This window comes from Sminthopsis crassicaudata, chromosome 4 (assembly GCF_048593235.1).
Source record: "Sminthopsis crassicaudata isolate SCR6 chromosome 4, ASM4859323v1, whole genome shotgun sequence".
In the NCBI taxonomy this organism is placed as follows: Eukaryota; Metazoa; Chordata; class Mammalia; order Dasyuromorphia; family Dasyuridae; genus Sminthopsis; species Sminthopsis crassicaudata.
The window spans coordinates 369,086,570-369,100,586 of NC_133620.1; the positions used below are offsets into that span (position 1 = coordinate 369,086,570).

The 14,017-nt window shown below is 32.8% G+C and overlaps 1 protein-coding gene across 2 annotated transcripts in view; it reads right to left on the reverse strand.

Annotated features, from left to right (window-relative positions):
- The window catches only part of PPM1D (protein phosphatase, Mg2+/Mn2+ dependent 1D), a 44,403-nt gene that overhangs the window by 3,639 nt on the left and 26,747 nt on the right, over positions 1–14,017 (reverse strand). For both annotated transcript variants that reach the window (XM_074261994.1, XM_074261995.1), the window contains exons 4-5: positions 11,022–11,212; positions 3,538–3,780 (exon numbers count right to left, since the gene is read on the reverse strand). In XM_074261994.1, coding sequence (XP_074118095.1) covers positions 3,538–3,780; positions 11,022–11,212 — 434 coding nt within the window. The remainder of the gene's footprint in view (positions 1–3,537; positions 3,781–11,021; positions 11,213–14,017) is intronic.

The following is a 14,017-nucleotide window of genomic DNA, read 5'->3' on the forward strand; positions in this document are numbered from 1 at the left end:
TATACTTTTATCTCTAAAACTTACATTTAAGAAGCTTACCTTTTTTGCGGCTAGGGTGAAAAAGCTAGAAAATTTTTAGTTTCTAAAGTAAATTCAGTTTCATATTCATAGGCATCAAAGTGCTTTAGAAAATAAAGTCATTGGCTCAGGATCCTATGTACTCAAGTAAAAGAACTGAGCACAAAAGTACATGGTCCTAGTCTTGGTGTTCTATCCAGAATATACAGCTTTAACACATAATTTTCCTCTCTGGGTCACTGGTTCATTTATTTTATGACTGTATACTTCACTTCAAAAATATAATATCCTTAATTTGCTTGTGATAATGAGCAGATGATTATGATACTCCTCACACCTCAAGGGGTAGCTATGTTTTAGATAAGGATGTCAGACCAATGAAGAGCTGTTTTTTCTTTACAGGAGCTATCTATGGAGTTTGTTCTTTTTCTTTATATTGAATCCAGTAGTCTTAAAATTCATCTTTACTCTGTAAATGTAAATTCTACCTGGGATAGCTAAGGTAAAAATCTGTACAATTTTTAAAGTATTTAGCAGAGAAACTGTTGGGGGGAGGAGGAGAGATTTCATAATAATAGTGAGAATGGCATCTGCTACAAATAAATAACCAAACAAGATTCTACATAACAGCTAGACACACTATTTGTGGCTACCTATGATGAAATCCACGGGACAATAAGCCTCAAAAGGAACGGTATTAAATTAGTATATTTTAAAAACTGATGGAATCCTTTTACAAAAGAGACAGACAATGGGACAAGTTCAGAGTTAACACAATTTATTATAATTTCTGTTGTGCCATTTCTTTTTAAATTCACAGACTATTATTCTGATACTACGGGTTCGAAGGCTTCTCTTCCCCCACTTCCTCTTTGCATTTTTCCTTTTCCTTTTCTTTTTATTGGCGTTCTGTGGGAATACATTGCAACTGTTAGCACAGTCAACTGCTTTTTTAGATCCATCCCATATTACGTTATTTGAATTACACCCCCTTTTTCTAGATTCATAAAACACATAAGACATAAAGTGCTTAAATTGCACATTTTTAAACTTAAAAAAAATTGTTAAGAATATCCTATCAACAGAAGTATTACATAAATTGAGTGTGAACTGAATACTTTATAAATTATTTAGCTAAAACAGAGTTTCATAGAAAACCATACATGCTTCAATGACCAATTTCTGCTCCAGAGAAGAGATAATGAAAGATTCTTCCCTATACTAACCAGACTATTTGGGAACAATGGGTAAAGAATGTTCTATAATGCTGTCAAATGAGGTTGCTGTGTCAGTAGGTTTTTGTTTAGCTACAGCCATTTTCCAATGTTACAAAGAAAGGTTAATGCTTTCTTCATTACAAGGGAAGATAACTTTCACTTTTATTATAAAAGAGGATTTTATGAGAAGCATAATCAATATTTTAAAAGCCTCAATGTTGTAGGAATCAAGACATCTTTTTGTCCCTATCCTGCCCCCTATAAACCATCACACAATAACCCCCTTATTTCTAAATTATAACTATTAAATTTTTGCCTGGATAAAAGGAACCAAGGCAAAGGGCTGAACATTTTAATAATACTTCAACATACCACAATAGGTTTTACTGAAATGTGATGTTTCTATTTATTGAGCTGTAATACAGCTGAGATAGTAGAAATAAATAGTTCAGCTTAAATAGGAGGGAAATATTCTGATGAGGTATTTTCAGTAAAGCCTATGTTGAGCTGTTAAAATGCTATGTTTAAGGTCATATGTTAGCCCTGTCCAAATATTTTTTAAAAGTCTTAAGTTAATCATAATAAATTGAAATACTACCACATTTTTAATGGGGGCTGTTAGACAAACAAATGAAAAATTATTGGAGCTTGTCAAAAACACAAAATAAAGAGAATTTACAAGAGACACTTCTGAGAGTCTTATTGATTACAAGTTTCATAAGCAAGAAAAAAGAAAAGCAAAACAAATTTCCACATAAGCCAAACTTTGTCCTTTACCATGCTTATCAGAAATTAGCCAATGACTGCTTCTGATTACTTTTTTCTATTTTAGCAGGGCCAACTGACCTTTCTGCATACCTGTGTATGAGATGTAACATTTATAAACCAGGGATCTAAAACTATCTAAAGCCTGGTACATTTCAAAATAACTTTTGAGAAAATATTTTTAGATGGCCTATTTTATAATTTTTTTATACTGCACTAAACAATGGCTCACATTTGCTATCTGTATTAAAATAAAGTATTCTTGTCACACTATCTTTCCTACCATACTTCCTGAATTCATTTTGTATTTTTTTAAAAAGCAAATATATTTAAAAAAAATACATGCATTCAAATACTTCAAAATTGGATATTGCTGAAAACAATTATGTATTTCCAAATAAAGAATCCTCAAAAAGGATTTGATAGGCAAAGTTTCAGAAAATTTTGACAATAAAGGCCCTTAAAAATGTGAATAGGGATAAGTACCTTGCCAATTTATATTTGAAAATAAATTACCTCTTAAGAAAGATGAAATTACTAAACATGTGAAGGAATAGGACCACAGCTCAACATTACCACATTGTCCTATATACTGAACCTCTCATACCTATGCTAAATATCATTATAAATTGTAGTTCTCTGACTCTTTAATGAGGGCTCTTTCGTATCTTAGCACTTTATGTGGTAGTGGTTGTTTTTAATACCTGCATGAGGAAAAGCTATCCAATGGCTTCAACTATTTTGGCAAGGTGGATAGGTGAGAAAGAATGATCCTATATTGTCTTTTGCTGAAAGTAGCAATCATATAATAATTTGTAATAGGACAAATTAACAAGATTACAAAGGTAAACTTGATACAGGCTGTGATCAATCTGAAATGTCCAGTATCCCAGATAGTACTCAAACAATTAAAGGCAGTGAATTAAACTTAAAAGGGGTTGATAGGAGTAAAGACTATGAGACTGATGATATTAGTGGTTAAAGAGAAGAACTCAGGTGAACAAACATTATCTTTAAATGCAGGTCAGTCTTTGCAATTATGTTTCAATGAACATTCTATGCAAGTAACAGTTTTAGAGAGCTGCCTAGAACAGTGGTGTCAAACTCAAACAGAAACCAACCCTGCAGGCCACATATTTTCTTAGAAAACCACAGATTAACATTATCTAGATTGTATAGTATTTTTATTTATTTTGCTAGATATTTCCCAGTTACATTTTAATCTAGATCAGCAGAGGAGGCCTCTTGTTTGACACCTCTGACCTTAAGCACTGAGAGATTAAGTGACTTGCTCTGGGTCAGAGTCAATGTTTCAATATAATTTAAATCTGGGTCTTTCAAGCTTCAAGACTAGCTTACTAGCCACTATGCCATGCCTGAACAGCATGGCATATCAAAATATTCACCAAAATCTTTTAATTTCCTAAAACTAAAATCAGGGGGAAAAGTACCAAGTGACAAAAATTCTTTAAAATCTGGAACTTAAACCTAAGCCTAATGTTGAATTATTAACAATAAAGAAATAGGAAAATGTTACCTTCACTGGTGGTGTGGAACAGGTAGAAGGAGACATTGTGTAAGTTTCCTGACTATTGTATGAGGGACTGTCTGCCAGATTTAGATAAAGCTCATCTTCACGTGTGAAGTTGCCTTGGTTGTCCACTCCAGGTGAGATGCAGATGACTATGGCACTAGTGTTATCTGCACGGAGCATGCGTTGTCGCCAGCGACCTAGTGCTCTATTAACAAGCATTTTGGCACAAGATTGTCCATGTTCTCCCTGGAGAGAGACAGTGACAGAGAGACAGAGGACAGAAAGGAGGGAGAGGCAGGGGAAGAGAAGTGAGGAGACAGAAACAAAGAGAGAAAAATCAATGTTAAAAGTCAAGATTTTTGCTTTTTGGGGGGAGGTGGCAGAGGAGAGGAGCAATCAGGGTTAAGTGACTTGCCGTCACACAGCTAGTGTCTGAAGCCACATCTGAACTTAAATTCTTCTCACTCCAGGGCTAGTGCTCCACCATGCCATCTAGCAGCTCCTAAGATTTGCTTGAGAAGAATTTAGCATTAAAAAATTGAGTCCTAACAAGAAAGTTTATACTTTGTAAATTATAACAAAAGTTTCAAAAAACAATCACAGAAGATAAATATTATCAAATGCAATAAACACATTTTTTGGGGAAAAAAACAAAACAAAACTATTTTTCAAAAAAAAAAAAAAAAAAAAAAAAAAACCTGTAAATGAACTGTGGAGATATGCAAATATTCAAATAATCTTGTAGGAAATCCTTTCCCAAAGCAGATAATCATTTTTAAAATTTATTTAACACTTTTCCCCCCAGTTACATTCAAAATTAAAAACACCTTTGCCATTTTTTTCTAAAATTTTTGAGTTCTTGGTTTTCTCTTTTATCCCCACACTCACAGTTAAGAAACCACATTTCCATAAAAGTTGTAAAAGAAAACAGTTCTTTCATCATAATGAAAATAAAAACCCTCAAGAAAAATTAAGGTCCAAAAAGGTACTCTAAAAGAAAGAGAATAAGAGAGAAATGTTTCAATCTGTATTCAAACACTATTCCTTCTCTGGGTTTTTCATCTTAAGTCCTTCAGAGTAGTCATATGCTACTAGTACTAAAGTACAGGAAACTGTACTACTGAGAACTGCAGTCACTTAAAGCTGGTCATCCCAGAACAATGATATTGCTTTATATACAGTACATTACACTTTGCTTGAGTTCATGGAGGACTTTCCAGATTTTTTTTTTTAAACAGAGCATCCTGCTTATCATTTCCCATAAAACAATAATATTTCATCACAAACACATGCCAGTTTATTGAGCCACTCCCCAACTGATAGGTATCCCCTCAATTTCTACTTTTTTGCTCTGAGAAGAGTGTTGCTATGAATATTTTTTATACATATAGATCATTTTCCTTTTTTTTACATTTCTTTTGGTATTTATGCCCAGTAGTAGTGTTGTTAGGTCAAAGCATATCTGTGAATTTACAGCCTCTGGGCACAGATCTTTTGATCATTTATCAATTGAGATATGGCTCTTTTTTTTTTTTTTTATAAATTTGACTTAGTTTCCTCTATGTGTGAGAAATGAGACCTTTAGTAGATATAATTTTTTTTTTATTATCTGCTTTTATCTTCACCTAAACTTATTCTTTAAAAAAATTTGGACTTAGTCATTATTTTACCTGTTTAGAATTTAGTGTATTGTTTATCATGCCAAAAATAAAAATTACCCATGTTACACCAAAATTTCATACCCATGTTACACCAAAATTTCATACAGCATATACATATATACTATATTTGTTTAAAAATCTGTTTTAGTTTCCTCTTTTCTTTTTAGAAAACAAAGTTACAATATGGTTATTTTTCATCTATATTTTTAATCTATTTTTATCTATTTGGGTGGCAAGAAATTTTATCTCTACCCTTTTAATTAGGAAGAGTCAAATTACAAGTTAAGAAAAGCACATTCTAAAAATGGCAGGTTTGGAGAATTAGATACTGTAGTATAAATATGTACATGAGGAAATATCCAGTTTTTTGTTTTTTTTTTTAATTTTCAGATCACCTCAAATGATGAAGAACTATTTTTAGGGGAGGTTTTTATAATACAATGAATTTCCAAAGTGTCTGGCAAGCTATTAAACAAGGACATTTCATTAGAGTCAAACATAAAAGCTCCATGGAAGCAATTCAAAATATTTTCTTAATAGTACATTCACTAATGATTCCTCTAGGAATTGGGAGATGCCATGTCCACAACTGACAAAATAGCTTTCTTTATGGAAGACATTTTTCAGCCCAGGAGTTTGGCGACTGATTTTAAATAAATTTATAATGATATAAAATTATAACTTATTGATTTTTTTATCCCAATTATCCCTCAATAGTTAAGTAATATTTTTTCTTCATTAAAAAAATTTAATTTCTAATTACAGATTGGGACTAAATAAATTCAGAATTCTATAACTCTAAGATTTTAAGCTTCCTGCTATAACTCTATTAACCTTAATTACCCAGAATTTTCTTACTGTGATTAGAACATATACAGCAGAGTCAAATTAGAAGAAAATAAATGTGAACTGAGTATACTGCTCACCCCAAATCTATCCCTTTTGTGAGAAATATACGAGACTTTAGTTTCCATTGTTAAGACATTTAAATCAGAAAAATAAAATTGAAGCTTAAGAAATGGAGGCTAATGCAGAATGAGGAAATAAAAATAAATAATGGAGGTAAAATGTAATCAGAGGTGGGTACTTATTCACAAGAGGAAGAGATGTAATTAAGGATTTATACCCATGGGGAGCAAGATGTAATTAGGGTTATAGACTGGGGGAGAGGAGGAGGAAGAATGAGAGGTTGGAGACTGGAGGTGGGCAGGCAGGACTAAGCACTCTGGATGGTCTATAAACTCTGTACTAGTCAATGGGGAATCAGAAGAGGGCCTAAAACAGGGATATGGAATAAAAGACTGCTTTTGCATTACAAGTGTGCTTATTCTATAGAACACCCACTTCTGCAGTTGCATATTTAATGGACTTTTAACTTCACTCCTCCCAAGTCCAATAGTTGTTTCTTACACTTGTAAATGACTGTATTGATTCAAACATATAGCAATGATTCAAATGACAGGAAAATAAGCATGAACTGAGTAAATATTCACCCAATTAATTTTAAATTTTTACTATTTCAAATAAAAGCACAGTCCCCATTTTTTACATAATACATGCTTGAAAACTATATAGTAACATGACTACTACTGTATTATAAGAATAACAAACAACTTGGAAGGGAGAAGAAGTTTCTTTGTTCCCTAATAAGAAAGCAAAATCAAATCAATTATAAGTTAAGATGAACTAATATAAAAAGCAAATCTATAATTATTCTCCAGATCATAAAAATCAGACATAATATATTTTATACAATAATTCTTCTAGGAAGAACAACATACCATGATGTGGACATACAACACATAAGGACTTATTCTAAGTTTAATCAAAACCTAATTTGCATGCCAAATAGTAAGAATTATATTCCCTTCTTAGAACATGGAACAGACCTTTTAATGACTTTTTTAAAAAAGCACAATCCTCTTTTTCATTTTAAAGAGACTAAGAAAAAAGATCTCTGTAAAAAGCTGTTGACAGGCTCTACTAACTAGTCTAGGTTGTCTTAGAATTAAATTTGAAGAACATGTCATCTATTTCTTATTATTCACTTTTGTCAAAAACTTTAGTTCACAAGAAGATCCCAGTTAACAACAGACAATTAGATGAATTCTCTATAATCCAAATTTCAATCTATATATTGCTGTCCTCTTACGACCCCATTCTCAATATCTTATGTCATAAATCTTATTATTAAGAGAAAGATAGAAAAGTGAAATGTTTTTCTTTTTCTCAAATTACCCTATGACAAAAGCATTTAATGTTCCATTATTATAGTGGGTATACATTATGCTGAAATGATGATTATAGTATTACTTCCATGAAAATATTTGTCTAAATTGAAAGACTTGGCCCAATATTTTTTCATCTAGTTACTTCGGCTTCCTCAATTTATTCAAAGTTCCTCAGATTCAGACCAAATAAATCTACCACAAGTAGCTAGAAGGCAAATCTTCCTATTTCATATTTCTAATACTGGAATTGAAACAACCAACTCATTAGCATCAACAATTTTCACAGAATTCTAAGACAGCAATAATACATTGTTATACATGTTTATACTTTCAGAAAAACCTCTGAATGAACAGAGAGTAAGAGAGTTAAGTATTAGTTTTAATTTGGCAGCATAAAATTAGTAAAATACTGATACTGAAAAACAAAAAAGGGGGTAACCCCATTTGTTTTTTAAATATTTACCAAGACATGAAAATAATTTAAAAATAATTCTTTAGTTTCTAAAACCTTTAGTTTATTAACTATACCAATGGTGGGGTACAAATGGCCTTTGGACTATATAAGGCCCTAGTCATCACTAACTAAGGCAATTACAAGTAAAGATGAGCTGAAAGCTAGGTACAACAACTTCCCAGAGCTTGAGTTCTATAAATTGATAATTTGCATGACCTGGGAATGATGTTATGAATATCCAAATGGTCCTAGGCATAAAAAGTTTCCTATCCATGACCTAAAGAATAATTAGTCAGATCTTGGCTAGTTAGACCAGAAAAAGACAGAAGCAATGATAGGAACTTGCAGGCTAGAACCCATCTCCCAGTCAAGGGGCAAAGCTAAAGCTTTTATTACAATAAATTATTAAATTTTATTCCAATAAATTGTAATAGTAATGCCATTACAAAGTGGACTGAATTATAAGGGAACTCAGCAGTGAAACAGAAGCAAGGAGATTTATTCAGCTTTCAATCATAGATATGCTGATTCTATGGCTCATAGATAGGAAGGCGGAATCTCCTGAATTTAGTTCTCTTGACCAGATTATTACTGATAAAATTACCAGTCAGCAATGAAGTGAGGAGTGGTCTTATTCACTAGTGTCACAGGAATTTGATCTGTGGGAGTTTCCTGAGGACAGAAGCTATCTGACTAAGGAATGGTCAGAATGGGACAGATTGGGCATGGGAGTTTCCTGAGACAGAAAATCTAGAACCGCTGACTTATTACCAGAAGAGAAGACCCCCTAAAATCAGGGGACTACAAAATCATATTAAATTGCTGCCACGGTCTCCTACCTCTTGGCATCTTTTCTCCTTGTTATACTAAATCTCTTTTAGGTTTATCCCATCAATCAATCAATCCCCTTTTTTTGCTAACCTTATTTTGGGATTATTCTGCTAAATTTCTCTATGGATTTAGCTTGCCAGTCAATGGCATACTTCCACTTCTTGGTTTCCCTTTAATGGCTTCTTCCTCTTGATAAATTGAGTTCCACTGGGGAATTTGTCTATCCCCTACTTAATTATCAAAGACCCCTTTCCTTGCTAACTCTTGTGTGCTATTTATGTAATAAAATAGCAAAACCTTAGTAACCTGTGATGGATGTCTTATCATAGTTGCTCCATGTATGAAACTTTTATAATTATGTTCTCCCAAATCTATCTCACTATAAGAATATATCATCTACTCAGAATTTCAATTAACTGCTGTTTTAATTAAAATGACGGAATACTATAAAGGAAATACACCAAAACAGATAAATGGAACTTACAAATCTTAAAAGTTTGCAAAGCACTTTATATACTGTATCTCATTTAAGTTTTGTAAGAAATGGGATAGTTAAAATATCATTATCCCCCTTTAAGTGATTTGACAAAATTTTTTTTAAAAAAGAGACTTTTTACTAATGTATGGGATTGCCTGTCATCAGGGGGAAGGAGTAGAGGGAGGGGGGGGATAATTTGGAAAAATGAATACAAGGGATAATATTATAAAAAATATATATTAAAAAAAAAAAAAAAAGACTTTTTACTAAAAATCCATAGAGTCAAAAAAACTAAAAACTTTAAAAAACCACACACACAATTCTCACTCCCTAAGAGCTCTGGGACTTGGTTTTTACCCAAATGACTCCTGACTGTTAAAATTCAAAGGGTGTGTGTGTGTGTGTGTGTGTGTGTGTGTGAGAGAGAGAGAGAGAGAGAGACTTTCACCCTACATATCAAAATCAGTTCTAACACCATTCTCTCCCATGTATCCCCTCCACTGAAATGGCAGCCAACTTCACCCTTAGTCTACTACAATCATCCTTTCAGTCTCCTTGCTTCTATTCCTTCCCCAACTTCAGTTTGTCCTTCACATAATTTCTGAAGCATACTTCTCACTGTTATTTCCAGGCTCAATAGCCTTCAATGTTTTGGGGAAATATATGCAAATTCTACAGAATAGAAATTAAGGTCTTCCAATTTCTGGCCCTAATATATCCTTCAAATCTTATTACTCTTTCCCTTCTGACTCAATGTTCCAGCCAATCTGTAATATTAGCTATTCACCAAAATCATATCTCACTGAGGCCAATTCACCCTTGCAAATCAAACCAATAAGCATCTATTAAGCACCTACTAAGGACTAGGCACTATGCCAGTGGAGGAGGATAAAAATACAATCAATAAAATAATCCTTGCTCTCAAAGAACTTACATAGAACTTAGTAGGGGAAACATAGTGTAGGCTGTTAGGAGAGCACTAGCAACTTCATGAGGATAAAGAAAAGGTACATACAGAAGGCGGTGCTTAAGTTTCTTCTTGAAGAAGCATATGGACTCCATGAGCCAGAGATGAGAGGGAGAACATTCCAGACAAAGGACAATAAGCAATACAAAGACATATAAAAGGGAAGGTGTGTGTAAAGAGCATAGAGAAAGCTACTTTTGCTGAATCATGAAGTGTAAGCAGAAGAAAGGAGATAGAGAAAAAGGATTTATTAAGTGCTAATATATATTAGGGACTATATAAAGCCTAAAGTGGTTGGAAAAGTAAGTTGCTGCCAGGTTGAGAATGACTTTAAAAATTAGTTTTTGTGTTTTCCTAAAGGTAATCTGGAACCACTGGAGTTGATTTGAATACAGAAATGACATGGTCAGATCTGTATTTAAGCAAAGTTACTCAGTAGTTATTTGGAGAATGAACTGGAAATGGAAAGGGGAGAGACTTGAGACAGCGAAATTAATTAATAAGCTGCTAAAAAATTCTAGGAAAAAAGTACCAAGTCTCTGAACTAAGGCAGAAGCTGAATGAATAAAGAAAAGGGACTGGACAAGAAACACTTTGAAGATTTTTCAAAAGGATAGGGGGAGATAGGATCTTACACAAACCTGGGGATAAAGAAAAAGGGAAGTCTGAGAGAGGTGTGAGTTTGTGAGAGATTATAGTGGCTTCTGGTTTTTATATAATAGGTTTTATCAATGGATGTTATACGGTCTTAATAAATATGGAACTTCTTTTTAAAGATTGCTATTGTACAATCTAAATTTCTATTTAAGATCTCTAACAAAAGTACTAAAGCCCAAAATGAGGACAGCAACATTAATCTCCTCACCATTAAGTATTTTTTCTCCTCCTGGTCCTGGCACATTGCGATGGCATCCTGAGGAGGGATCATGTTCCATAGTCCATCACTGCCCAAGATTATATACTTGTGTTTCCGGGGATCAAGAGTATGTACACTTGTATCTGGTTCTGGGGAAACCACAAACTCTCCAGTGTAAAAATCATAACTCCACAAGTCACCTGGTTGGGAGGAAAGCAATAAGTATTGTTACATTAGTTAATTATTTTCACTAATAACTTCTGGTTTGATGCTACTGCTATTAATAATTCTCAATTGCAATCAAGTACATGAAGAGCAAAATCTTATAGATCAAGATATCATGGTACAAAGAATTAAGCAAAGTTACCTTTAAAATTTCAATACAAGAATTGATGTGAATAATATTAATTACTACAATACTGTTACAAAGGGATCTCATTCATAAGAAACCTAAGAGAAATGGAGAAGGAAGTGGTACTGTATTTGTCACAATAAAAATCTGCAAACCTAAGTACAGAACATTTTAGTTGGGGGGAAAAAAACAATTGATGAATGTGGAAGAGCAATATATAGAAGGAAAAGCACTGGTAACAGTCTCCCAGATACAGATCACAAATTTGCATAGAAACAGGGAGGGTGACAAGGTTTGTAATTATCTGAGTATGTGCATCAGGCTTATTCCATTTTTTAAAAAGCAAATATATTTAAAATTCCCATTTTGTCTTTCTGACAATTTCATTTCATAAACCAAGATAAAGCAACACAAATTAACTGCTACTCTAGACTTGGGCAATTAGGAAGAATGGTTAATGATATGGAAATGACAGTGATAAGAATAAGAGAATGCTGGACGTGGATTTTAGCAAAGTAAATTTCAAAAAGTTCAGAGAAAATAATTTTGTATTCCAAAGACTTGAAAAGAAAAATATATTCCTAGCAACAAGAGAGACCCCCCCCAAAAAAACCCTCATATTCTGACTATGGCTATATCTTTCTATGTAATATACAATATACAAATAATCCCACTGTAGAAGAAAAGGGAAAATCAGTATGACAAAACTAAGAATGATGTTGAAATGTTGAAATCAGACTTCCAAAAGAATCATACAACAAAAAGAAAGGAACATAAAGCCAGGAAAACATCACGATTCTTTAAGCCTAAACCTAAAAATAAGCTGAAACTTATGAAAAGTACCAAAGCCAAAAGAGTTGGACCCCCCCCCCCCAAAAAAAAAGAAAAAGGTGGTGGGAGAAGAAGAGGACAAAAAAAAAAAAAAAAAATTATTTAGACATTTCTTTGATAATACTGCGATACAAAGTGTTCCAGAAGTCTTAGTGCTGCTTTAATTTTTTAAAAATTTACACTAACACTTTTGAAATCCTAGGTACTTTAAGAATCCATGATTTTGTCATCAACCTTAATTCTGAATAAATTGACTTCTTTAGTGGCCACAACCTTAAAATGTAGCACAAAGCAATTAACTAGTATCTGAATTTCAAACAAAAGATAACATACAGTCTAAGAACTTGTGAACAGTTATTTGAATACAACTTTCAGGAACCCAAGGCCACCAAATCACTAAGATCAAGTGTCAAAAGAAGTAGAGAGTAAATAGTCAAGATGCCCGAGAAATCAAGCAGAAAATTAAAAAAAATATATACCCCAAATACCCAGATTTTCAAAATAGGAAGGATGGAGTAATTTGTGAAAACTAGACAGGTATCCTTGACATCAACTTAAAATTCCATACTATGTTACTAAACATTTGACTACAGAGCACAGAAAGAATTATTTTTGTCTATCAGAAACCCAAGCTTTATTTGGTAAGCATGAATAGTTTCACTCTTTAAGTGAGGCAAAAGTATCTAGATGTTCCCAGACAAGCTTCTTTCTGTTGGTTAAATCATTTAAAAAAAAAAAAAAAAAAAAAGGCAATTTTACCTTTTAGCTATGTTACTTGTATTGGAAGAAATTTTTAAATTCTAGATCAGTTTTAATTTCAGTTCTATCTCAATTGGGAAACAAGAAGTTTAGAATCTTAGGATGATGTAGGAAGAGAATCAAATTTCCCCATCTTCTATGGCCATCATATAGGACTTGGTTTATGAAATGAACCTCAGTGCCACAAAGAGATGTTTAAGAAATCCCTATTTTATAGAGATGCTCACTGTCAACTTGGAAAAATGTGTGTGTGTGTATATATATATATGTTAAGAACTTCATAAAACCTTTATTATAATAATAGCTGACATATAATGTTTAAGTTTGAAAATTACAGTGACAAGGAAAACAAGAATCATTATTATGCTATTCCCCGAAGTATAAGGCCAAGATACAAATAGTCTTTTGTGTCCAAAGAAAGAAAAACAAAATTAAGACATTAGTTTTTACTTTTTTTTTTCCTGAAATTGAGAATCCAAAGACCTAAATGAATTTTAAAATAAGTGGTTTCTAGCCATGAGATTTCAAGTATAAGTAATTCTTTTTCTTTCAATAGTTCAGACCTTTTGCTAAATAATAAAACTTCTCTCTCCCCCCTTCCTGAGTTTGAACTTCCCCATTAATTCCCAATAAGTGATATTAGCCAATAAAAATATTCTTAGAACCCAAAGAATACTTCAAATAAATTATTCTCCAGCACTAAAGCAAAACTCACTGCTGAGCCAGCCTCATTAGCTAGAGAGTCAATTCACCTTCCTGGCAGAAAAGAACAAAAGCCACTGCTAAAAGCTAATTATAACCCAGCTTGCTTACATAATTGCATTTCTCTCCTTTATACCAGTATAACAAAGATTATTGACTGATGTCAAGATCAAATGAGCATGAAAGGTAGTTAAGATAAATGTTAAGACAGCAATTTGAGTGCATATAACTGATGCTAAAAGCTTAAAAAAAAATTTTTTTTTTGATTATTAATTGGATTCAACATTGCCATGCCCTATAAGAATGTAATTGATGGCAGAATTGTGACTCATAAATACACTCAAAATGTGAGGAAATAAGA